The sequence below is a fragment of the Grammomys surdaster genome, unplaced genomic scaffold (assembly GCF_004785775.1).
Source record: "Grammomys surdaster isolate TR1022 unplaced genomic scaffold, NIH_TR_1.0 126158, whole genome shotgun sequence".
NCBI classification, from domain to species: Eukaryota; Metazoa; Chordata; class Mammalia; order Rodentia; family Muridae; genus Grammomys; species Grammomys surdaster.
Genome location: NW_021620966.1, coordinates 2,206,012 through 2,228,760, shown reverse-complemented (window position 1 = coordinate 2,228,760; position 22,749 = coordinate 2,206,012). Strand labels below are relative to the sequence as shown.

At 45.5% G+C, this 22,749-nt stretch overlaps 1 protein-coding gene and 1 pseudogene across 2 annotated transcripts; both read left to right on the top strand.

The window, feature by feature from the left end:
• Positions 1–1,556: 1,556 nt before the first annotated feature.
• LOC114612447 lies at positions 1,557–2,379 on the top strand (annotated as a pseudogene).
• A 1,716-nt stretch (positions 2,380–4,095) lies between these two features.
• On the top strand, positions 4,096–22,433 carry Sars (seryl-tRNA synthetase). 2 transcript variants are annotated; one of them, XM_028757301.1, is made up of 12 exons: positions 4,096–4,369; positions 11,060–11,130; positions 12,616–12,696; positions 14,529–14,687; positions 15,573–15,716; positions 17,298–17,453; positions 19,545–19,766; positions 20,229–20,358; positions 20,625–20,782; positions 21,036–21,107; positions 21,605–21,734; positions 22,011–22,433. In XM_028757301.1, exons 1-12 carry the CDS (start codon positions 4,234–4,236, stop codon positions 22,160–22,162), a joined length of 1,611 nt encoding a protein of 536 aa, XP_028613134.1. In that variant the 5' UTR covers positions 4,096–4,233; the 3' UTR covers positions 22,163–22,433. The 2 variants fall into 2 exon arrangements, with proteins under 2 accessions (XP_028613134.1, XP_028613135.1); XM_028757302.1 differs by lacking the exon at positions 21,036–21,107.
• The last annotated feature ends 316 nt before the right edge of the window (positions 22,434–22,749 follow it).

Sequence of the window (22,749 nt, the reverse complement as noted above, 5' to 3'; positions counted from 1 at the left end):
ACAAATGGACTGTGCTATTCGGTTCTTGTTATGTTTCCCACATAGCTCGAGTACTTCAATTATATTACGGTTTTATTTATGTTTTGCCCCATATACTCCCACATGTGTGCAACATGGGAGTCATTCTCTCCCAGTTTCTGGATCCCAGGAATTGAACTCAAGATTTTAGGGTTCCAGTCAAGCACCTTTACCTGCTGAGCCCATCTCACCAGCCAGCCCTAGGCCAAGAGCTTTTAAAGAGACAGATTTATTTATATATTTATTTATTTATTTATTTATTTATTTTTTAAAGTCTATCTAGTGGCTGGTGAGATGGCTCAGCAGTTAAGAGCAATGACTACTCTTCCAGAGGTCATGAGTTCAAATCCCAGCAACCACATGGTGGCTCACAACCATCCGTAATGAGATCTGATGCCCTCTTATGGTGTGTCTGAAGACAGCTACAGTGTACTCATATACATAAAATAAATAAATCAGTATACTTACATAGAATAAATAAATAAAAACCTTTGGGCCGAAGCAAGTGGGGCTAGAGCAAGCTAGAGAAGGAAAGGGAGAAAATGTCTATCTAGAATTACTTAGAAAGCCTTATTCTTAATTAATTAATTAATTAATTAACTTTGTTTTTTTCAAGATAGGGTTTCTCTGTGTAACCTTGGCTGTCCTGGAACTTGCTCTGTAGACCAGGCTGGTCTCAAACTCATAGAAATCCACCTGTCTCTGCCTCCCCAGTGCTGGGATTAAATTAGTAAGCCATCACTGCCTGATAATTAATTTATCTTTATTTAATACGCACTGGTGGTTTTTGTCTGCATGTATGTCTGTTAGAGGGTGCCAGATCCCCTGGAACTGGAGTTACACACAGTTGTGAGCTGCTACCTGGGTGCTGGGAATTGAACCTGGGTCTTCTGAAAGAGAAGCCAGCTCTATTATCTGCTGAGCCACCTCTCCAGCCCAAAGAGAGGTATTTATAAATTAATTATAAAACTAATAGTAAAAAATACCTAGCCAGGCAGTGGTGGAGCAGTGGTGGCACACGCCTTTAATCCCAGAACTTGGGAGGCAGAGGCAGGTGGATTTCTGAGTTGAAGGCCAGCCTGGTCTTCAGAGTGAGTTCCAGGACAGCCAGGGTTACACAAAGAAACTCTGTCTTGAAAAACCAAAACAAACAAACAAACAAACAAACAAACCTAGAGTTTGTTTTGTTTTGGTTTTGTGAGGCCAGAATTTCAAAGTAATCTCTGGAATTACACTATAAAGGACTGGTCCAGAGGCTCCCTATGCCCTCCCCACAAAAGTACCTGCTACTGCTTTAACACCTTAGATTATATAGATCTTGCCCTCCCAGGGGTTCAGTGACCCCCAACATTATGATAACAGTCTTCATGTGTTTTCTGCAAAGACTGCAGCTATCTATTCGTAACATTTATTATTATAATTTCTTTCGGCTGCTTTCCATTTTCTAGCCTTCTGGCTGCTACATATTCAGGAAAGTGCACTTTTTAGAAATAGGAAAAGACGTCCGTCTGAAAACTTGAGCGGAGAGGGCCAAAGGTATGGCGGCCTTTAGGATGGGAAAGTTAACAACCATGCCTACAGGTCTGATATATGCGTCTATAAATGTGCATCTAGCCAAAGAAGAGGAACCCAAAAAGCAGCTAGTGAGACCAGAGCAGCTCCCCATATATACTGCACCACCTCTCCATTCTAAATATATTGAAGAACAACCTGGTAATCTACAAAGGGGCTTTGCATCCATCCATACTACAACTGTTTATTATATTGGCTGGTGCAAAAGCATTTATCTCTTTATGAAGAATGGGATTATGGCTACAGTACAGTTTGGAAAAGATGCATATGTCTATCTGAAGAATCATCCTCAAGATTTTCTTCCCAAAATGGGAGTGATTACAGCTTCGGGACTGGCAGGTTTGATTTCAGCAAGAAAAGGTTCTAGGTTTAAGAAGATTGTTTATCCACTAGGACTGGCCACATTAGGAACAACTGTTTGCTACCCAGCTCAGTCAGTAATAATTGCAAAGATAACTGGGAAAAAGGCATATGCTACAAGCCAGCAAATTTTTCAAGCCATTAAGTCATTGTGGACAACAAACAGTGAAAAGGAATTACTCCCTGAACCAAAGGAAGAAACCAAGGAAAAAAGGTCTGATGAAATCCATGCCAAAACACCTGACCTGAAACATTCAGTATCTTTGCCAAAAGAACTTGCCTCCGAGACAAAGATTAAATCAGAATCCACCTCAGGTACTACACAGTTTATACCTGACCCCAAGCTCATGGATCATGGGCAGTCTCATCCAGATGATAAAGATATGTACAGCACCAGAAGCTGAACTAGTTTACAGAGGAAACCTGCATAGAGAATTGCCAGATGTACAAAGTTGCAAACAATGGTGAAAGATCACATAATGAATGTGTAACTGACAGAATGTGACTTGAAATTTTTCCATGACATTTTCAAATAAACAGTTTGGCCAATGATACAAGTGGTAAAAACACAAATTAATGAATGCAACACAATATTAAGTGATTGATGGGGGAACTGAGGTAGAAATACTAGGAGTATATTTCATGACTTGTAATATAATTTATCAGAAAGGAAAATGAAGATATGTCAGTAAGACTGAATTCTAAAAACATGCATATATATGTATGTATGTATCTGCTTCAGCTTTCCCAATTATTGCCAGTTAACTTAGAATGGGGGCTAGCAGAATGTTTTTCTCTTGAGTTTTTTTTTTTTTGACCTGGAATAAAATATCCATATTTTATGGCAAAAAAAAAAAGATACAAGAAGGGTAGAGCAGATTTGTGAGTTCCGTGTCAGTTAATGTTTTCTACTATATGAGGATGGTAGGTTTTTGGTTTGGTTGTATGTGTGTTTTGTTTTTGAGACAGATTCTCACTACACAGCTCTGTTTGGCCTGGAGCTTGGTATGTAGACCAGGTTGGCCTTTTACAGAGCTCTTTACCTCCAGTGTGATAAAAGGCATATACTACCTAGACTGATTAGGCTTTGTTTTGTTTTGTTTTTTGAGACATGCTGGCCCTAACTCATGTACCTGCTGCTCCCCCTCACCAGGGATGCTCACAGACATGCATTACCACATCTAGCCAAGGGAGGCAGTTTCAAGCCAAGTCTTCTCACTTTAAGAGTAACAGGAGTGTGTAGGCTGGGCTTGGTAACACATCCCTTTGATACCAGCACTCCCCAGGCAGAGGCAGGCATCTCTGAGGCCAGCCTAGTCTACATAGTGAGTTCCAGGACAGCCAGGCCTATGTAGAGAGATTCTATCTCAACAAACAAAACAAAGAAAGAGTAACTTGAATGTGTTTATAGATAGCTCAAATCACATAAGCATAGAATAGTTTCGGTCATAAATATAAGCTACAACTTCTTACAAAGGTCTATTGAATTTGGGGGAGGGGGTGTGTAAGAAGAGAGGTGTGTTCATCACATGGACTCATCTCCTGACACACAGCCCTTCTTCCCCTGGTTTTAAACACAAAACTGTAGCCAAAACTGCAGGAGACCAGAACAGGGCAAGCTCAGATTACCTTGCCTCCTAGTCTCCCTCAGTATCTCTGTTTATTAAGTCCATCAGGGTCTCTAGCCTTGTCCTTTTATTTCAGGGGGGTGGCAAAGGTTTGTTGGGGGTTAGGGCTAGTATAAAAAGAAAAATAAAGGATGGCACACACCTTTAATCCCAACATTTTGTTGGAGGCTGGTCAGGTTACTAGCCAGAGCTACACTGTGAGACCCTGCATCAAAACAAAACGCCCCAGAGCTCGAAAATCTTGAGGGTAGGTAACTGGGTAAGTACGAAGCTGAGCTCTGGTACTAAGATAGAGGAAAACTGGCATCTACAAAGTGCACTGTCTTCCAGGTCAGCTTCGGTCCACAGCAAGATACACCCTTCAACAAGAGGAGCCTGAGGCATTCACGATTTCTTGGGGGCGATCAGAAGGCCTTACAGAAAGGAGGTCCAAAGAAAAACACCAGACAGAAGGCTACGCCCTTTTTACTGCACACCACTCCCTCCGGACCACGCCTAACACTGCGGCTTCCGGCGAGCTAGGCACCCCCTCCCAACACTAGGCCGCCCCGCGCCTGCGCAGTGAGACCAGGTCAGCGCGCAGGCGCAGTGCGTCGTTCACCCGCCGCCTACTGCGGTACAGTCTTCTCATAGTGTTAACTCGTGAGGCAGAAGGATGGTGCTGGATCTGGATTTGTTTCGGGTGGATAAAGGAGGGGACCCAGCCCTCATTCGAGAGACGCAGGAGAAACGCTTCAAGGACCCAGGGCTGGTGGACCAGCTGGTGAAAGCTGACAGTGAGTGGCGACGATGTAAGTACCAGGAGCTCGCGGTATCCCTTGAGTCCCTCATCGCTTCAGGGGTCACAGCTTACAGCTTTTGTCACATGCTCCCGGGACTGGCTTGCTGTAACTGTCCACCTGTCCGTAGAACAAGGTGGGAACCAGGCTTGTCCCCCTCTCCCTGCAACTCCCGCGGCCTGGGTCCCTCCCCGCGCGTGCTCTGTGCTGACTGCCGCCAGTTCCTTAGGAAGGAGCAGCACGCACGCGCAGGGAGAGCTGTCAGACCCTTGTGTTACTAAGCCAGAACTGGAGTTTTACTTGGAGGCGGGTTGGGAATTTCTTTTCCATACGTTTTGGTCGTTTCCAGTGCTTTATTTATCCTTAGCAAACCCAGCGTGGTCCTCTCTGTTTTGATGGGATCAAAGGCTGCTCTCTCAGATTGACTTCTGCAGCACCATAGGATTGATTACTCCACCCCATTCGAACCATTTGGGGATTTTGGAGGCTGCTCTTGGCTAAATACAGTGATCCCGAAGCTTGGGATGACCATTTCTCTAACCCTGTGTGCATACCTTTAAGAATCAGATTTTTCCGTGCTGGATCAAATAGGAGGGAGGGGTGCTGTAAGGCAAGAAAAAGCTTGTAATTACTGAGGATGGTCGTGATTTGTGGTAGCTTTCTGGAAAAGACGTTGGCAGAGTAGAAGTGACCCAGCATCATTCATGAAATTAAAAGAAATCCTGGAATCCTCTGCCTCCAAGTGTGCCTCTGGAGTGACGATCACCTGGCAGACCGGATGTTGTCAATGACATGTGACTAGTTTTGTCTGATGCAATAGGTCTGCAACCAGCTGAGAGCCTGGTTTATCAGAGTCCTCCAGAGGCAATCGCGAGATCCAAGAGTGTCTCCCCCTACCCCCAAGACAGGTTTCTTTCTCTGTAGCCCTAGCTATCCCAGAACTTGCTCTGTAGACCAGGCTGTTCTTGAACTCAGACATCCACTTGCCTCTGCCTCGGGAGTGCTTAGATCAAGGGTGTGTGCCACCATGCCCATCTGGGTGATATGGTTTTATCTTTTGGGGACATTGATTTTAAAAAGGCTCTTGGGTATCAAAAAATACTTGCTTAGCTGACAGTTGTGTACCCATTGTGTATGTTTCAGGTACTCTAATAGGGTAGTTTGTCAGAGTCTACAGTTGAATCTAAAGTTTTGAATTGGCCTAAACCTGTTCCCTCCGCCACCCCTCATTTTTGTTTAAGATAAAAAGGTAGCCCTCTGAGATTGAGACTAGCCTGGTCTACATAGTGACCAGGTCCACATAGTGGCCAGCCAGTGCTACATAATGAGATCCCCTCTTGGAAAGAAGAAAGAAAATGGAAATGTTCTGAGGTGGGCTTGGTGGCACTCACATACTATCCTAGCACAAAGTCGACTGAGGCAGGAGATTCTGCATTTCAGAGTCAGCAGACCCTGCCTCAAAAACAAAACAGGTACTCTGAGCACCTTGTCTTGAATCATGGTCAGGAATGTTAAGATTTCTGTATCTATCGAATCTGACTAATGTGACTTTAAATGTTAGTGTTCTCTTGTGTATAATGTACACAACTAGGAAATTTTGGCCCTTACCTGAAGAGATAATTGGTAGGTTCTCTAGGGATCAATAGTATAGCCAGACATTAAAGGACAACTTAAAACAAAAAAAAAAATGAGCGTTTGTTTCTGAGGTGAGGTCTGGCCATTTTGTCCAGGCTAGTGTAGAACTCATGGGCCTAAGGCGTCCTCTCCTCTGAGCTGGGGGCAGGGCTGCAGATCTGTGCTTCCACACCTGCCTTTAAAGGTGTTGAACAATAATCAGAGTAGGAACTATTGACAGTTATAAAAAAGAGGACCAGAATTTGGGAGAGAAACAGGTAGGTGGGCCCTGAGAGAAACTGGAGAGGGTAGATGGATAAAAATCTTTTTAAAAGAAATGCATATAAAAGGGGAAAGATTTTACTTTTCTCAGACAGGGTCTCATGTAGTCCCTTTGGAGTGAGGCTGGCCTTAAACTGATTCTGTTTCTTAAATCCCTTATTCTGGAATTTCAAGTGTGTACCACCACAGCAGGCTTAAAGAAGGCGCGCACGTGTGTGTGTGTGTGTGTGTGTGTGTGTGTGTGTGCGCGCGCGCGCGCGTGTGCGCACGCGCACGCGCGCAGTGTTTGAGCCTAGGGTTTAGTACATGCTGTGTAAGTATACGACCACTGAGTTATGCACAACCCTATTCATGCATTCATTCACTACCCATTTATTCATCAACTCTATTTATTTATTTATTTATTTATTTATTTATTTATTTATTTATTTATTTGGAGCTAGGTTCTTGCTGTGTTGCCTAGTCTGTCTTTAAACTGGCAGTCTTACTCCAGTGTCCCAAGCAGCTGGGAATATACTCATACACAGCCATGCTTCCTTATTTTCTAAATTTTATTTGAGACTGTCTTAACTCTTATCACAGTGCAGCCCGAACTGCCCCCAAACTCACATGGTCCACCTTCCTCTGTGTTTGGGGATTAAAGGCCCTACACCCAGTTGTTAGTTTTGGAATCAGCAACACATAATTCTGTGAAACAATTATGCATTTCAACGAGCTGAGCAGAAAGAGTTGGCTTTATAGATCCTGGTTGAAGAAAGTAGAAACAAAAGCAGATCAGTCAACATAAGTTTCCCTGGGTAAGATTGAAACAGAAAGTAGTTGTAGTTTGGGGATATGGAACTTAGCTGTCCTGTAACTCACTCTGTAGACCAGGCTGGCCTCAAACTCAGAAATCCACCTGCCTCTGCCTCCCAAGTGCTGGGATTAAAGGTGTGCACCACCACCACCCCCGTTTTGATTTTTAGTATGGTTTGTTGGAGCTGGGTACAGGAGCCTAGTCTAAAACAGTGGCCTCCTGTAATTTGTAAAGATCATACACAGACATAAACACATGTGCAAATACATACAATGTCCAGTCCTTGGCAGCACACCTCATCCTTGATAAGAGTGTGACAAGCATTTGTCCCGTGCCTGAAGATCTGTGTCGAAGGTACTTCTAAAATATTCATTTATCTCATGTGTATGTGCCTAAGTGTATATGTATATCCCACATAGATGCAAGAGCTTGAGGAAGGTGTTGGGTCTCCTTAGAACTTGAGTTACAGATGGCTGTGACTGCCCTTTGCTTGCTAGGAACTAAACCTGAGCAGTTCAAGAGCAATGAGCACTCTAACTGTTGAGCCATCCCTTCAGCCCTATAGATACTTATTTTAACAAAGTCTCCCTAAGGAACCAAAGTAGCCTTGAACTCACTCTGTAACCCAGGCAGACCTCGAACTTGTGATCTAACTGCCTCAGTCTCCCAAATAGCCAGGATCACAGGAGTCTCTGGCTGGTCATGGTGGACTCTGACATGTTGTATTATGGTTCTCTCACACCTTGTACTTCAGATTAGAGGATAAGGATGAGGTTCTTCCCTCCTCACTATTGTATTGGTGGCAGCAAGAACTTATAACCAGTATCAAGGAAGAGCTGAGACTATGCTTCCCAGTCAAGGGCCGTGAGCTTCCAGGCAAGTATCAACAACTGTCCCCATTTGTTGTTGTGGAGACTTGATGGTGCCCAAAGGACTCCATGGGGAACGCGGCGGTCTGTAGTGACCACAACTGTAACTCCTTATGTTGAGCAGCAGTTTCTTAATTCACAGCAGTGGAACAAGGCCACATTTGGGGGCATTTGTCTTTGCCGGCCTCCAGGCTGCTTGATTTCAGTGTGTCTGAAATATTCAGCCAACCACAAGGATTCTGTCCTCTGGAGTGTAGTATGCATCCTCATCGGAGAATGAGATTTCTCTGTATCAATTGAAGACAGGCCCTGGCCCTCATCTTTGTTTTCCCAACAGTTAGAAGAGCTTTCAAACAGCTCTCCTTTTTATTCTAATCCCTCTTGGATTCTGTAATGCTGATCTCACCCTTGGGTTCGCAAGCCTTAGTCTTACACTTTTGTCTTAGAGAAATACCAAAGGCTAGGGTGTGAGTCACAGATACAGTACTGACTCCATAAAACATAAAGGGGACTGGAGCTGAAGAGGCCGGAAGTGCCTGCAGTGAGCCTCAGGAGAAGGTCTCGCCTCTGTCTCTTACCTCAAGCTTGTGCACAGTCAGAGTAGAGCTGAGTAGAGCTTGTCTGGACACTCAGAACCAGGTCATCTTTGCCAATGTGCTAATCAGAGGCAGGATGGAAGGTGTGACAGGCCACGTCACTCTCCTGTATCACAGAGTGCAAAGCAGTTACACCTAGATTTTCTAAACACCTTGGTTTCCTCAAAGTCTTCTTCAAGCCTATTAAAATACAAAAATTGTATGTTTCATTAGTAACCATATTAAGATCCACATTAATCCATACTCACATTTGCTGAAATAGTTTACATTTTTTCTTTCTTCTTTACAGGTCTTCAGAATCTAATGTGTATTTTCCACAGTCTCATGTAGGCCTTGCTACATTTCAGATGCTCAGTGGTCGTCCCATATCACTAGAGTGCACAGTGGAGCGCACAGCCTTAAAGCATAATGTACCTCCCAGTCTTGGCTCCCCGTCTTCATCTGTCACTCAGTCGCAGATGGCCTCCGCTCTGCTCTAGCCTGTCACAGGACTTGCTTATTCCACATGCATGTGCTAACCCAGTTCATCCACCTCCTGTGCTGCCACTCACATGTGTGCACATGCATATGAAGCTCACATATTTTGGGGATCTCAGTCACTCTCCACTTTTTTTGTGTGTATGTGTATGTTTTGTTTTTTGTTTGATTTGATTTGTTTTTTTTGAGAGTAGGTCTCTCTAGTCCTAGCTGTCCTGGAACTGTTATGTAGACCAGGCTGGCCTTAAACGCAGAGAGATCAGCCTGCCTCTTAAGTGGGGGGTTGAAAGAGTGTGCCACTATACCAGATTTCCTCTCTCTTTTTTTTTTTCTTTCTTTGTTTTTGAGACAGGGTATCTCTGTGTACTTGGAACTCCCTCTGTAGACCAGCCTGGCCTTGAATTCAAGAGATTTGCCTGTCTCTGCCTCTCAAGTGCTGGGATTAAAGATGTGCACAACCACTGCCTGGCTCTCCACTTATTTATTTATTTATTTATTTATTTATTTATTTATTTATTTTGACATACAGTCTTTCAGTAAAAGTGGACTATTCAGTAAAATTGGGCTGTACTAGTTGGCCAAGAAGCCCTAGAGTGGAAATTGGATTGGTGGTGGCACATAGCTACTGTAAAGCAGTTTCCCAAAATTATTGTAAGGCCTGGTGTTCTGTGAGCAGTGTGAAGGCTTGCCTGCACTCCAGCTACAGCCTCCCAAGTGTATGATTACACGTACAACCACTCCCAGACCTGTCTCCATTTTTACCATAAATAGAGTTGGGCATCATGTTAGTCAGATTCCATTACCACGCCTGGCCATTGTTACTTCTTGGTGGAGGTTGCAGACTTTGTGCTATGGTGCAAGAAACAAAGATTGGGACAGAAGCAGGTAAACTCACAATTTGCATATGACTTGATTATAATGTGCAGAATTGGAATTCCTCATGAACTTTAGGGAGACCACTGAATATAATAAGCAGATCAGCGGTGTTTATGTATAAGTAGCAATTGGGAAAGTATTACATAGTTCCTATAAGTGGACTTTAGGATAATCGGGCAGGCTTTGGAGACATACCTCTCAGGTAGCTCAGTTGTGCTGCTTTGTGGTGATGTATAGAATATGGTGCCTTTTAAAAAAAAACAAGGTTTATTGTATTATTTTTAATTTTGTGCATGTGTGCACATGCTCATGTGTCTTTGGGATGCTATGTGAATGTGAGTATAGGTGCCCGTGGAGGTCAGAGGCTTTGGCTCCTCTGGAACTGAAAGTTGTGAGCTCCATGGTGTAGGTGTTGAGAACTCAACTCCGGTCCTCAATAGAAGATGTATGTGCTCTTAACCACTGAGCCATCTCTCCAGCCCCAGATTCTGATACTAAAATTTCAACTCCAGCCTGACCTCTTCCTTGTCACCAAATTCTGGGATTCCCTACTGAGAGATCAGCACTGGGTTAGTCAACTTCTTGTTACTAACAGTTAACTGAGAAGACTTATGAAAATGGAAGATCTTGGTGTGGTGGTGCACAGCTTTAATCTCAGCACTCAGGATGCAGAGGGAGGCAGATCTCTGAGTTCGAGGCCAGCCTGGTCTACAGAGTGAGTTCCAAGACAGCCAGGGCTCCACAGAGAAACCCTGTCTTTTAAAAAGCAACAAACAAAAACAAAAAAGATGGAAGAAGTTTAATATGGTGGTACTTTCCTGTAATCCCCATCCCAGCACTTGGGAGGCAGAGGCAGAAGGACTGTCAGTAAGTTCTAAGCCAGCCATAGGTATGTAGCAAGACCTTGTCTAAAAAAATTAAGAAGGCTGCTCAACTCAGCTGCTCACCTTGTGGCAGTTAGGAAGCAAAGAAAGAGGAAAGGTAAACATATCCCCCACCCTTGGTGCGTGACGCTAGTATCTGTGACCTCCCATTAGGTTCCAGCTCTTAGAGGGTCTAACCACCTTCAAATTCTGCCAAACTGAAGACCAAGCTTTTAATACATAGCACAGAGCATTTGCAGGAGGGACAGTGATCAGGGGATTATCTTAATGATGTGTGCAGTGTTAACATATGGCTTTTTCAATTTTAGGCAGATTTCGGGCAGACAACTTGAACAAGCTGAAGAATTTATGCAGCAAAACTATTGGCGAGAAAATGAAGGTAAGAGAACTGACAGGCTTCAGAGCTTGGGCAGAGCCTCCGTCTTGTGTCAGCTAGAAGTCAAGCTCCAACCCTGTGTCTAATATCTGTGGTACTGAACTTCTTACCAGGGAGAAATTATTTCATTTATTTGTTTGTTTGGTTGGTTTGGTTTTCCAAGGTAGGGTCTCTCTCTCTGTAGCCCAGGCTGTCCTGGAATTCACTTTATCAGGCTGCCCTCGAACTCAGAGACATTGCCTCCTAGGTGCTGAGATTAAAGATGTGTACCACCATTGCCCGGCTGAGAAATTATTTTTAAAAGGAAGGAGGGAGGTCACCAAGAGGCACTACCAGTGACCCTGTGGTGGCTTCATCGTTCGTTTCCAGCAAGCCGTTCCTTCTGCTTATCTGAGCCCGACTTGTTTTGCAGGAAGGCATCTTCCCACCAGGCTGCAGAGATGTTTTGTCTCAGTATAGTCCTGCTTTGAAAGGAACACATACATGCTGTCTGTATCTCGTTAGGGACTCTGCCAGTGAGCCTATTTCTTTAAAATATCTTATTATGTGAATACATGTATGTAGGAGTCCATGGAGACTAGAATGTGCTTCATTTATACACATACATGGGCATGAAGTCCGACCTGGAATTTTGGCGCATTATTCTTCATGATATCTTGCATCCTTTGACAGTATTTTGTTATACTTTCGGCTGTGAAAGTGGATATCAATGACAGTTTTATTCCCATGGGACTCATGCTGATTAATCATTTACAGGTCGGAGATCCTTTAGTCATGAGTACTTTTGTGTCCTATGTACCCTACCTAAGTATTGTTTAGACCCTCTCACAGACCGTGCCCGCTAAGTGTTTGACTGCGGATCGGGATCAGAAGTGAACTGACAGACTAACAAGTTATGAATATAGAAATCAGGGTGAGGGAGTAAGTCCTCCTGCACTCTGTCATGTTGCCTTGATTTGTTTGTTCCTTTTCCTTACTTCAGATCCATTTTTAACCTTAGCCTATTGCTGGGGTTGTTCTTAGAGTGTTATCAAGACTCGTCCTCGGGGTCAGTTTTGACTACCACATTGATTTTTGTTTTGTTTTTTTTGAGGCATGGTCTTGCTTTATAGACATGGTTGCCCTGGAACTGCCTCTATGACGAGGCTAGTCTTTATCTACAGTAATCCTCCTCCTTCTGTCTCCCAGATGGCTTGTGGTTTCTTTAATGGTTCTGTGTGTGTTAAAAGCTGTTCTTTCTTTCATGATATTAATGCTCTCATCCAACAGAGTTATTGACTTGCCCAGGATCAGAAAGGAAGAAGTGATAAATAAGTACTCCACACTTGTGATTTCTGGCTTTTGGGTAGCTAATGCCTCTACATGTTGCGGCTTACTAAATATAATGCAGTGTGATTAGCTTAGATGATATGTTGATTTGGCATGTACTTAGTAAAACAATGTCAGAATTTTTATGTTAGTTAAATTGCCTTTTCTTTCTCCCTGCAGAAAAAAGAGCCGGTGGGAGATGATGAGTCTGTCCCAGAGGATGCGCTGAACTTTGATGACCTCACTGCAGAGAAATTAGCTGTAGGTTTCTCTCCTTTTCTAAGAAGACTCTGTTCCTCTGGTAACCTCATTCCTGGACAGGAAGAACTGGAGCTGTCTCCATACAGCAGTAGGGAAACCTCGATCCTGTGCTGGACTATTCCTACCTGCTGTTGTTACCCTCTGTCCCTGAGACTCCTTAGTTACAGGAGAGATGGAGGGAGGGGAACAGTGAAGGGGAGAAAAGAAAAGGCACAGATCTAGTTGGTTTTTGTTAGCTCCATTTTCTGCTTTCTTTCACAAAGGCAGGGGATTTCTCAATTTACTCTAGTTAAACAGTGGTTTCAGGGTGTTGATTTTCTGTGTTTCTCACCAAACCATTCTTTGAAATCCTTAGCACACTGCAAGAGTATAAACCAGAAACGCAAAGTTGCTGTGTGTGGAGGGCTAGGGACTCATTCCTCTAGCTGGGTTTGCTAAGGGTTCCCCTGAGAAATTAGAGCACAGTTTGAAATATCTACAGTTAGGGATGGCAGACAAACTTACCACAGGGTCTCTTGGTCCTTGTAAACTTATTATCTTCCTGGAGGAATTTGAATAGGAATACATAATAGAGTGCTAAACTGGTTCAATCTGGAAAATTAGAAGTTAAGGGGAAACACAGGATCAAACTCCTGGGCTCTATGTATATGCATATGAATGGAAGGAAGGTCAATCTCTGCCCCTGAAAGAAAAGGAATATGCACCAGGACTAAAAGGCAAGACTGTCTGCCCTGTTGGATCAACCTCTCTTCTTAAGTGCATTCATTTTTAGTGTTGGGTTTCAGACCCAGGACAAGGGCTGAGGTGCATATTGAACATACCAAAGGAGACCAGGTCTTTAGATTTTCCCAGCATCTCTCAGTCCCTACCTGTTACAGGTCATGGCTGGCATACTCCCTAAACTTTCCAGCCTAGGAGCTGGGTTCCCCTCCCCGCCCCCCAGAAGCTCTTCCCTGTATAATCCAGACATTTTGGTCAGTCTCCCTCTTCCCCTCTCTGCATTTCCTCTGTCCCTGTGTGCACACACTCTTTCTGCCTTTCTCTTCCCCCTCCCCTCTGTCTCCCTCTCCATGGAGACTTCCCTGGTCTCAGGTCCTTAGGACCAGTGAACCCGCTGAGAGCATCTTTCCAATAAACCTTCCTTGCTGTACTTTAATTTAGCTTGACTTGGCTCATTTCATCAGCGTAGCATAACTTGCTGTTTAGTACTTACTGTTATTTTGGGATAGTCTCATAGAGCCCAGGGTGGTTTTAGACTCAGTAATTCAGGTTTACTCCTGATTCCTCCACCCACTGAATGCTGGGATTGCAGGTGTGTGCATTGTTTTGGAGACAATATCACTTCCTAACTCAGGTTGGCCTGGATTTATAATCCTCCTAGTTGCTAGATCAGCAGGTGCAGGGTACCATTCTTCTACTTTTGTTTGTTGTTTGTTTTTGCTTTTTTTTTTTTTTTTTCAAGACAGGGCTTATCTGTGTAGCCCTGGCTGGCCTGGAGCTCACTTTGTAGACAAGGCTGGCCTCAAACTCAGAGATCACCTGCCTCTGCTTTGAGTGCTGGGATTACAGGCGTGGAGCACCACGCTTGACTTCCCTTCCGTTTCTTAGACGTTACAGGTGTGGAGCACCACGCTTGACCTCCCTGTCTGTTTCTTAGACGTTATCGTGGGTCGAGTGCTTGTGTAGCACATTTTAGGCCCCGACCGATCCTTCATACATGGCCCCTCCACTAAAAAAATAGAAAATGTCACCAGGGAAGTTGTCACTAGAGGACAATAGTTAAGATGCTGATATTTTATGGATGCCCACCCTTGGGGTTCGTTCTTGTGCAGGTCCTGAAAGTCTCACAAATTAAAAAAGTCCGACTCCTCATTGATGAAGCCATCCAGAAGTGTGATGGGGAGCGGATAAAGCTGGAAGCAGAGCGGTTCGAGAACCTCCGAGAGATTGGGAACCTTCTGCACCCCTCTGTGCCCATTAGTAACGATGAGGTAGGTGGGGCTGGGCCATGCATGGGCTCCCCTCCCTCACTGCCGGCAGTGTGGGAGGAAAGACGCAAGGCTGGCGCTCTGTCGGAAAAGCCTGCCTTTGTGTGTTCCCTCTGCCCACCAATTGAGCATTGCAGGAGTCAGATCCCTGCCGGATTGGGAAGTGGCAGGGACAGCAGGTAGGAGGAGACTCAGCCTAGAAATCTCTTATAAATGGGGCTGCTGTCCTCCATGGCCTGTTGCCCCTGGTAGCAGTAAGTCCTGTGGGAGGGATCTGTTAAATCAACCTAACCCCTCACCCACACCCCACTGGGAAGCTGCAGGTTGAAGGGAAATCTGCATGATAAAAGTTTCCTGCTGAGCGGGAGCTTCTCTGGCACAAAGCTGCTCTGAGCCCAGCCTTTGTCTCCAGACACCCCAGCAGTGGCAGGGCCCATCTGTGCCTCTTCCATTCATTCCCTTGTGAACACTGAACTCACTGCCGGCTGGGGTACGTGGAGGCCTTGGAGCCTGAGTAGACCGAGGTCAGGGCCTGGAGCCCACCCTCATGTGGCTCAGAGACCAAAGAGAGCCCACAAAGAAAAAGTCCTGCATTCTCCTCCGTACCCCAGGTGATGCCAATTGTCAGAGGCGGGTTCTTGTGCAGGGTTTTTAGAAAGTCATTTAAAAGGGTAAAGAGAGAATATACTATAGGTCTCTGAGCACATCAAGGTTCCAAGTTGCTGACTGGCACTGCTTCTGTGACTTTGTAACTTACTTGTCTGTTGGGTAGCAAATTCCCGTCCTCATTGGTTGTACGTGAGACCCGAAGCTGGTGCTTGGTTTAATAGATGCACTCAAAGACTCTGCTGTTCTCTGCTATGTCCCTTCTCCATTTTGTTTCCCCAGGATGCAGACAACAAAGTAGAGCGTATTTGGGGTGATTGTACAGTCAGAAAGAAGTATTCCCATGTGGACCTAGTGGTGATGGTGGATGGCTTTGAAGGCGAAAAGGGAGCCGTGGTGGCTGGTAGTCGGGGGTACTTCCTGAAGGTAAGAGTCAGTCAGGATCAGTAGGGAATACAGAAGGAACTAAAAATAAACAAATAAAAGCCGAGAGGCTTGATCATACTTGAAGAGGCTCACAAATCCTCTCCTTGAACCCGATGCCTTCTTGTGAATGTGCAGCAATTAGACATGATTCTCTTTCTGAGGCAAGAGAGTGCTTACCCAGATTCCATAGAACAAAAGCCACTCAGTGATCACTCATAATGAATATATTTTGCTGACTGAATCAGAACAGTCTCTGCCTTTGAGGAGCTCAGTGTAATTGGACAGTCAGACAAGTAACAAAGACTAAGAACCCAGTGTGATAAGCCTGCGGTCTTAGTCGACCCAGCATGGTTTGAGCCGTGGTAGGTGTAGGCAGCTGGCACAGATTAACTGGGCAGAGGGCATGTGAATTCAGGAATTCTTCCAAAAGGAAATGGCAAAATAATTTTGGAAATGTTGCACATTTAAACATTGTACATTTACAAATGAGTCTGATGTTTTAAGAATTAACACAGAAAACACTCATCCATGTACCCTGGCTGAATAATTTCTTTACTTTGGTCTGTTTTCGTGGGGATGGGGTAGAGGTGAGAGGACTTAGAGACTCACTGAATACGAAGACCGGCTTCAAGTTCACAGTAATGCTAGCTTAGCCTCCCAGGTGCGAGATTACTAGTGTGGATCGCTACCACCAGCTACTTGAGTCTCTTAAACATGGTGTCCTGATGGTATGCTGTTGGCCTTGGATGTTAAGAATCTCCTGGGGCCGGGCGGTGGTGGCGCACGCCTTTAATCCCAGCACTCGGGAGGCAGAGGCAGGCGGATTTCTGAGTTCGAGGCCAGCCTGGTCTACAGAGTGAGTTCCAGGACAGCCCGGGCTATACAGAGAAACCCTGTCTCGAAAAACAAAAAAAAAAAAAACAAAAAACCAAAAAAAAAAAAAAAAAAAAAGAATCTCCTGGGTACTTCTGTTTTGATTTTTGGCATGGTTATCTGTGATTGTATGAGTGAAATTGAGTTGGAGAGGTACTCATGATGTCAGTTCCAAATAACAGTACATGCCAGTTACCATAGCAGTAAGGAGACAAAACCGGTAACACATGCTGCTTAGGAAAGGAACAAAGCCTATAAATTGTTCTTCTGGACAATCGCAAAAACAAATTTTCCACCACTGTACCAAGATGCCTTCCCAGCATTAAGAGAAATTTCTATTAGTGAGGTGAGCAGATGTTCTTTCCTGAAGCCAAATAACACCCAAACCTGAGTTGTATGTAAACACCCTAAAACCAGACATAATTTTGAACATAATTATATTGATTATCCTCTTGATACCTGGTATCAAGTTGTAAGAAGAAAAAAAAAACAACCCTGCAAGTTGGTCTCCTAGATTGAATGTTCAATTAATATTGTAAATATTTCCATACAAGAGTTTTTAATGGACCAACTAAATAAGATACCACTTTAAAACAAGTATCTCAGTCTATTGTTGCAGTCTGGTCTCATCCAACTGCCTGTGCCTGTTGATTCTAATGACTGGGCTGGTGACAAGACTCAGTCCCATTTGCTGTGTCTGGTCCTTAGGGGGTCCTGGTGTTCCTGGAGCAGGCGCTTATCCAGTATGCACTGCGTACCTTGGGAAGTCGAGGCTACACTCCAATCTACACCCCCTTCTTCATGAGGAAAGAGGTCATGCAGGAAGTGGCCCAGCTCAGCCAGTTTGATGAAGAACTTTATAAGGTTAGTAATGTGGTAGGCTGACTTTTTAAGTTGCAAGGCTCAGGCTCAGTGGTGACATGATACGGTCTGCACACAGCTTTCTGCTCTGGTAGAATGCTTTCAATGTTCCAGTATAACTAAGGAAGCACGTTTGCTAAGTACAAAAGTCTGCACATCACGGTGACCAGGAACTGTTTGTAGGCGGGAGTGGCCTTGAATCCCTGAACCTCCTATCCTTAACATGTTGGTTTTTCTGACGCTTCTATCCTTGGCTTGTACATAGCCAACCACCTGCTCACTGTGCTCCTGTGTGGTTTTCTGTGTATTTCTGATTGTGAATGTTTGTTTGTTTGGGGGTTTTGTTGTCTCTCTGTTTGCTGTGCAGTACTGTTAAGGCAGAAGATTGATCCCTGGACTTCTCGGGGCAAGTGCCCTACCCTGAGTTATAGTCCCATCCCTTCTTTTTATTTTGAAACAGTCTCAGTAAGTTGCCCAGGCTAGCCTTGAATTCACTTAACCCAGGCATACCTTAAATTTTAAAGTCTCCTTCCTTAGCCTCCTGAGTAGTAAGGATTACAGGTCTGCACCGAGAGGTGTGGCTTCTCCTCCTCCTCCTCCTTCTCCTCCTCCTTTTCCTTCTTCTTTGTGTGCGTGTGTGTGTGTGTGTGTGTGTGTGTGTGTGTGTGTGTGAGAGAGAGAGAGAGAGAGAGAGAGAGAGAGAGAATGAGAATGAGAATGAGAGAGAATGAGAATGTATTGGAGTTACAGGAATGTACACTATGCACCTATGCACTGTTTGAAAGTTTACTTGACAGTCTTGCTGCCTGCGTAGTCCTGGCTGGCCTCAGTCATTTGTGATTTGGTGATTTGCTCCCTCTGTCTCCAGAGTACAGGGATTAGGATGTATGCCACCACACCTAGCTGTTGGCAGAGTTGTCTGGCTTTCTTTTATGTTTTGGTGGGGCTTTTCTGTTACACTTTTTACAGTTATTTGGCATGGGGAGGCTTGTGTATGCCATGATGTGAAGGACAGTGGATAATTTTCTCAAACCATGTGGGCCCTGAGGATTGTTCTCAGGTTATCAGGCACAGTAGCTGGGCCTTTCCCTGCTGAGTCATCTCACCAGCCCGGCAGGTTTTTCTTTTTCTTTTTCTTTTTTTTTTTTTCGAGACAGGGTTTCTCTGTGTAGCCCTGGCTGTCCTGGAACTCACTCTGTAGACCAGGCTGGCCTTGAACTCAGAAATCCACCTGCCTCTGCCTCCCAAGTGCTGGGATTAAAGGCATGCGCCACCACCACCTGGCTGCCCAGCAGGTTTTTAATGTTAGTTAATTTCAATATTAAAAGCCACATGTGGTTGGCACCTACCCTGTTAGTGTAGAACAAAACCCCTTTCGTCTTCCCCCTAGAAACCTGTGTAGCATACTTAAATTGAGCACTCTGCCACTAGGAGCCAAGAAGAGAAACCCTTTTACTGCCTACTGAGACAAAAGGAAATTAGAGACATGGACTGATCTCCCAGTCCACTTCCCGAGACTTCCACTCTTCCCTGCAGACTAGAAAGGTCCATCCTTTTACCTTCTGCTTGAACCTGGGACAACAAGAGGGTTCAAGTTGACTTTCAGAATGTTTTTCTGCTAACTGACTCTGGCATTAAACACAGCTTCGGTCTGCCTGGCACTCTGTTAGTTTCTGTTCATTGGCAGAAGGACTTAGAAATATTTATTGAGTGCATAAGATGTTGTCCATCTTCCAGCATTGACCGTGTAATATCACTATGTGTTTTGCAGTTGTTCAGTAAGGTTTTAGGCTCTTCACTTGGCATCTGTTTGTTTTTATGAATGTCGTTGGATTTTTGGTTTGGGGTGTGTGTGTGTGTGTGTGTGTGTGTGTGTGTGTCAGTGTTTTGGTCAATGCTCTGTATAGCCCAAGCTGACCTCAAACTCAAGGTCCTCACAGTTCAGATTCCCGAGTGCTGGGATGTTTTTAACTCTAGCAGGGACTCCTCTTTAGCAGACCTGTTGCCTCCCTGTTTTAGCATTCGTCCCAGGCACCGATACATCTTTCCTGTGGCTTCGTACACAGTCTTCCCTCCTGTGTATTCCTCCTACAGGTGATCGGCAAAGGCAGCGAGAAGTCAGATGACAACTCCTATGATGAGAAATACTTGATTGCCACCTCAGAGCAGCCCATCGCGGCCCTGCACCGGGACGAGTGGCTGCGGCCGGAGGATCTACCCATCAAGTACGCTGGGCTCTCCACCTGCTTTCGTCAGGAAGTGGGCTCCCATGGCCGCGACACCCGGGGTATCTTTCGAGTCCATCAGTTTGAGAAGGTGAGGAGATGGGAGTGGGGAGAGTCGTTTCTTTGTACTTCCCTATCCAGATCACCCCGGGAGGAGTGTGGTCCACCTTCCCACCGACTACAGCTTTTTCATTCATTGAGTAGTCTTGGTGGGGAAAAGCCTAGAGAACGCATGCAGTGCTTTGTGCACAGACTAGAGCAAGGCTTCCTAAATCTCCTGTGTCAGTTCCAGCACTTACTGTGTGACCTCTGTAAAGAGAGCAAATGGTGGACGCCACCTCCCGAGGCTGACCAAACACCAAGCTGGTTAGGTTAGTGTGTGTTGGACACTTAGTGCAGCAGCTAGCATAAGATGATGACACTCTATAGACTTCACTGTTGCGGCTGTTGCAGTCCAGTTGAGCACTGGTCTCCTCTGGGACCCGGCCTGGCCTGTCCCCAGGGCTGTGGGCCAAGCTCACTGCTGTCCTGTCTCTTTGGCCCCTCTCTGCAGATTGAGCAGTTTGTGTACTCATCGCCCCATGACAATAAGTCGTGGGAGATGTTTGACGAGATGATAGCCACTGCAGAAGAATTCTACCAGTCTTTGGGGATCCCTTACCACATTGTGAATATTGTCTCAGGTATGGAACTCCTCATCTCTTCCTTCTCCCTCTTCTGCGTCTCACAGATCACTTTCGCCAGCCAAGGCACCACACAGAGATAGCTCTCAGTTCAAGCCATTACCCACTTTCATTAAAATATCACACCCTTCTCCCCTGGAGCATTTGGTGATTAGATCTGAATCCCTTCTGGGGATTTGATGTGATCTGAAGGGTTCTTCAGGCTCGCCACAGAGGGCTCCCTGAAACCCCGTCTGCCCTTCCTGAATCTAGGGGTTTCTTTACAGGCTCTTTGAATCATGCTGCCAGTAAGAAGCTCGACCTGGAGGCCTGGTTCCCAGGCTCAGGTGCCTTCCGTGAGTTGGTTTCCTGTTCTAATTGCACGGATTACCAGGCTCGCCGGCTCCGAATCCGATATGGGCAGACCAAGAAGATGATGGATAAGGTAGGTAGCCCCTCAGGGAAGTGGGCAGCAGACCCTTCTACACAGGGCACGGTTTTTTTTTTCTGTTTCTAATTCCTGGGAGTGTATGTTTCCAGCGTCATGAGAAAATCAGCTCAGTCTAGATCCAAAAGACAGTAGAAATAACTTCTACTGAGTCAAAACTGGGTTCTTTTAGACAGAAACCTGAGCCTAGCTCTATTCTACACAGTAATTCAAGCTTTTCTCTCTTTGGCTTTGTTTTCCTTAACTCCAGAGAAAGAATAATCTCCGTTTCTCTACACAGAACAAGTTGAAGGCAATGTCTTCCCTCTTTTCGCCCAAGAAGGTCAGGTTGTAAGCTCCTCTCTTAAACCCAGTCTCCAGAGCTGAGTGTGGTGGCGCATGCCCTTCATCTCAGTACTCAGGAAGCTTAGGCAGGCTCTGTATGTTTGAGGTCAGCCTGATCTACATAGTATGTTCCAGGACAGTCAGAACTACACTCTGAGACTTTGTCTCAAAAAAACAAAAATGACTTGGTCTTCAAACCCTGATCTGTCCCGAGTTGGGTTTGGCATGCATTAAAAGGAGGGGCCACACTGGTGGCTTCTTCCTTCCCCCACATCCTCGGAAAAGACTGTAACCTCCTACTTGTCACAAATGCCAACATGAGGATCTTCCTAGGGTTACCTTAGAGGCAGTTAAAAAAAAATCAAGTTTTACAAAGTTGGAAATGGGTTAACCATTGGGATTGGGGAGCCTATGGCTGAGTGCATGGGTCCAGGCCGTCAGGAAGAGCAGCTGAGGGAGGGCTTTAATTTTCCCTGTGGAATCTGCTCTTCCCAGGTGGAGTTTGTCCATATGCTTAATGCCACGATGTGTGCTACCACCCGGACCATCTGCGCCATCCTGGAGAACTACCAGACAGAGAAGGGCATCGTTGTGCCAGAGAAGTTGAGGGAGTTCATGCCGCCAGGTACGGTCCTCCATCCTCACACCTTCTGAGGGGACCCTTTGAAATCTGCACCCCATTTTCATACAGTCTACACAATTCTGCCCTCCCCGTGGTGCTGGAAACATAGTGTGGGTGTCATGTGCAGATCCTAACTTCACAGAGGGGAAGAGCAGGGCAGTTCCTCTCTCACGAGGGTACCCCTTCACCCTTTGTTGAAAGGATGTCATCTAAATTCTCCACTGAGGTCTGTGGGGTTTGGCAGAATAACAGGTCACTTAGCGGGCTCTTCCCTCCCAGGACTCCAAGAGCTGATCCCGTTTGTGAAGCCTGCACCTATTGACCAGGAGCCATCCAAGAAGCAGAAGAAGCAGCATGAAGGCAGCAAAAAGAAAACCAAAGAGGTCACCCTGGAGAACCAGCTGCAGAACATGGAAGTCACTGAGGCCTGAGCACTGCCTCCTCTCGGTTTGCCAGACTGACTTACTGCCCACTGGGATCCAAGGCCTGTCCTGGAACGGAGAGGCCAAGTACCACTCCTCACCCTGTCCCATCTGACTGCACAGCAGCTGGGGAACCGTCTGCCGTGTACCGAGCAGGTGTTCCCGTCTCCTCGCATGGGCCAAGGGTCTCTTCACTGATGACCGGTGAATCCATGCAATAAAGCGTCTCTGGGGAGGGCACAAGACCTTCCCAGTCTCCTCCCCAGGCTTGAACCTTGTCTCTGCTGGGTCTCCCTGGGCTTGAACTGCTCTCCCCAATAAGGATCCTTTGAGAAGAATACAGAGTCCTTCAGCTAAGGTGTTAGTGAAGAGAAGGTGTGTTTAAGGCTTTTAAGAAAACCTGGAGTTGTAACACAAGTTTTCAGGACAAGGATTGTGATTCTCTCAAAATTTACTTCTGCCTAGACGCAGTGAGCTTAGAGACCACCAGTGTGATAGAAAAGCCTGCTCACACATACATTCCCTAGGAAGGGCTTCTTGGAAAGAGAAAGGCTAGTTGTGGTAGCTGGCACTCCTCCACAGGAGCCCCGAGGTTC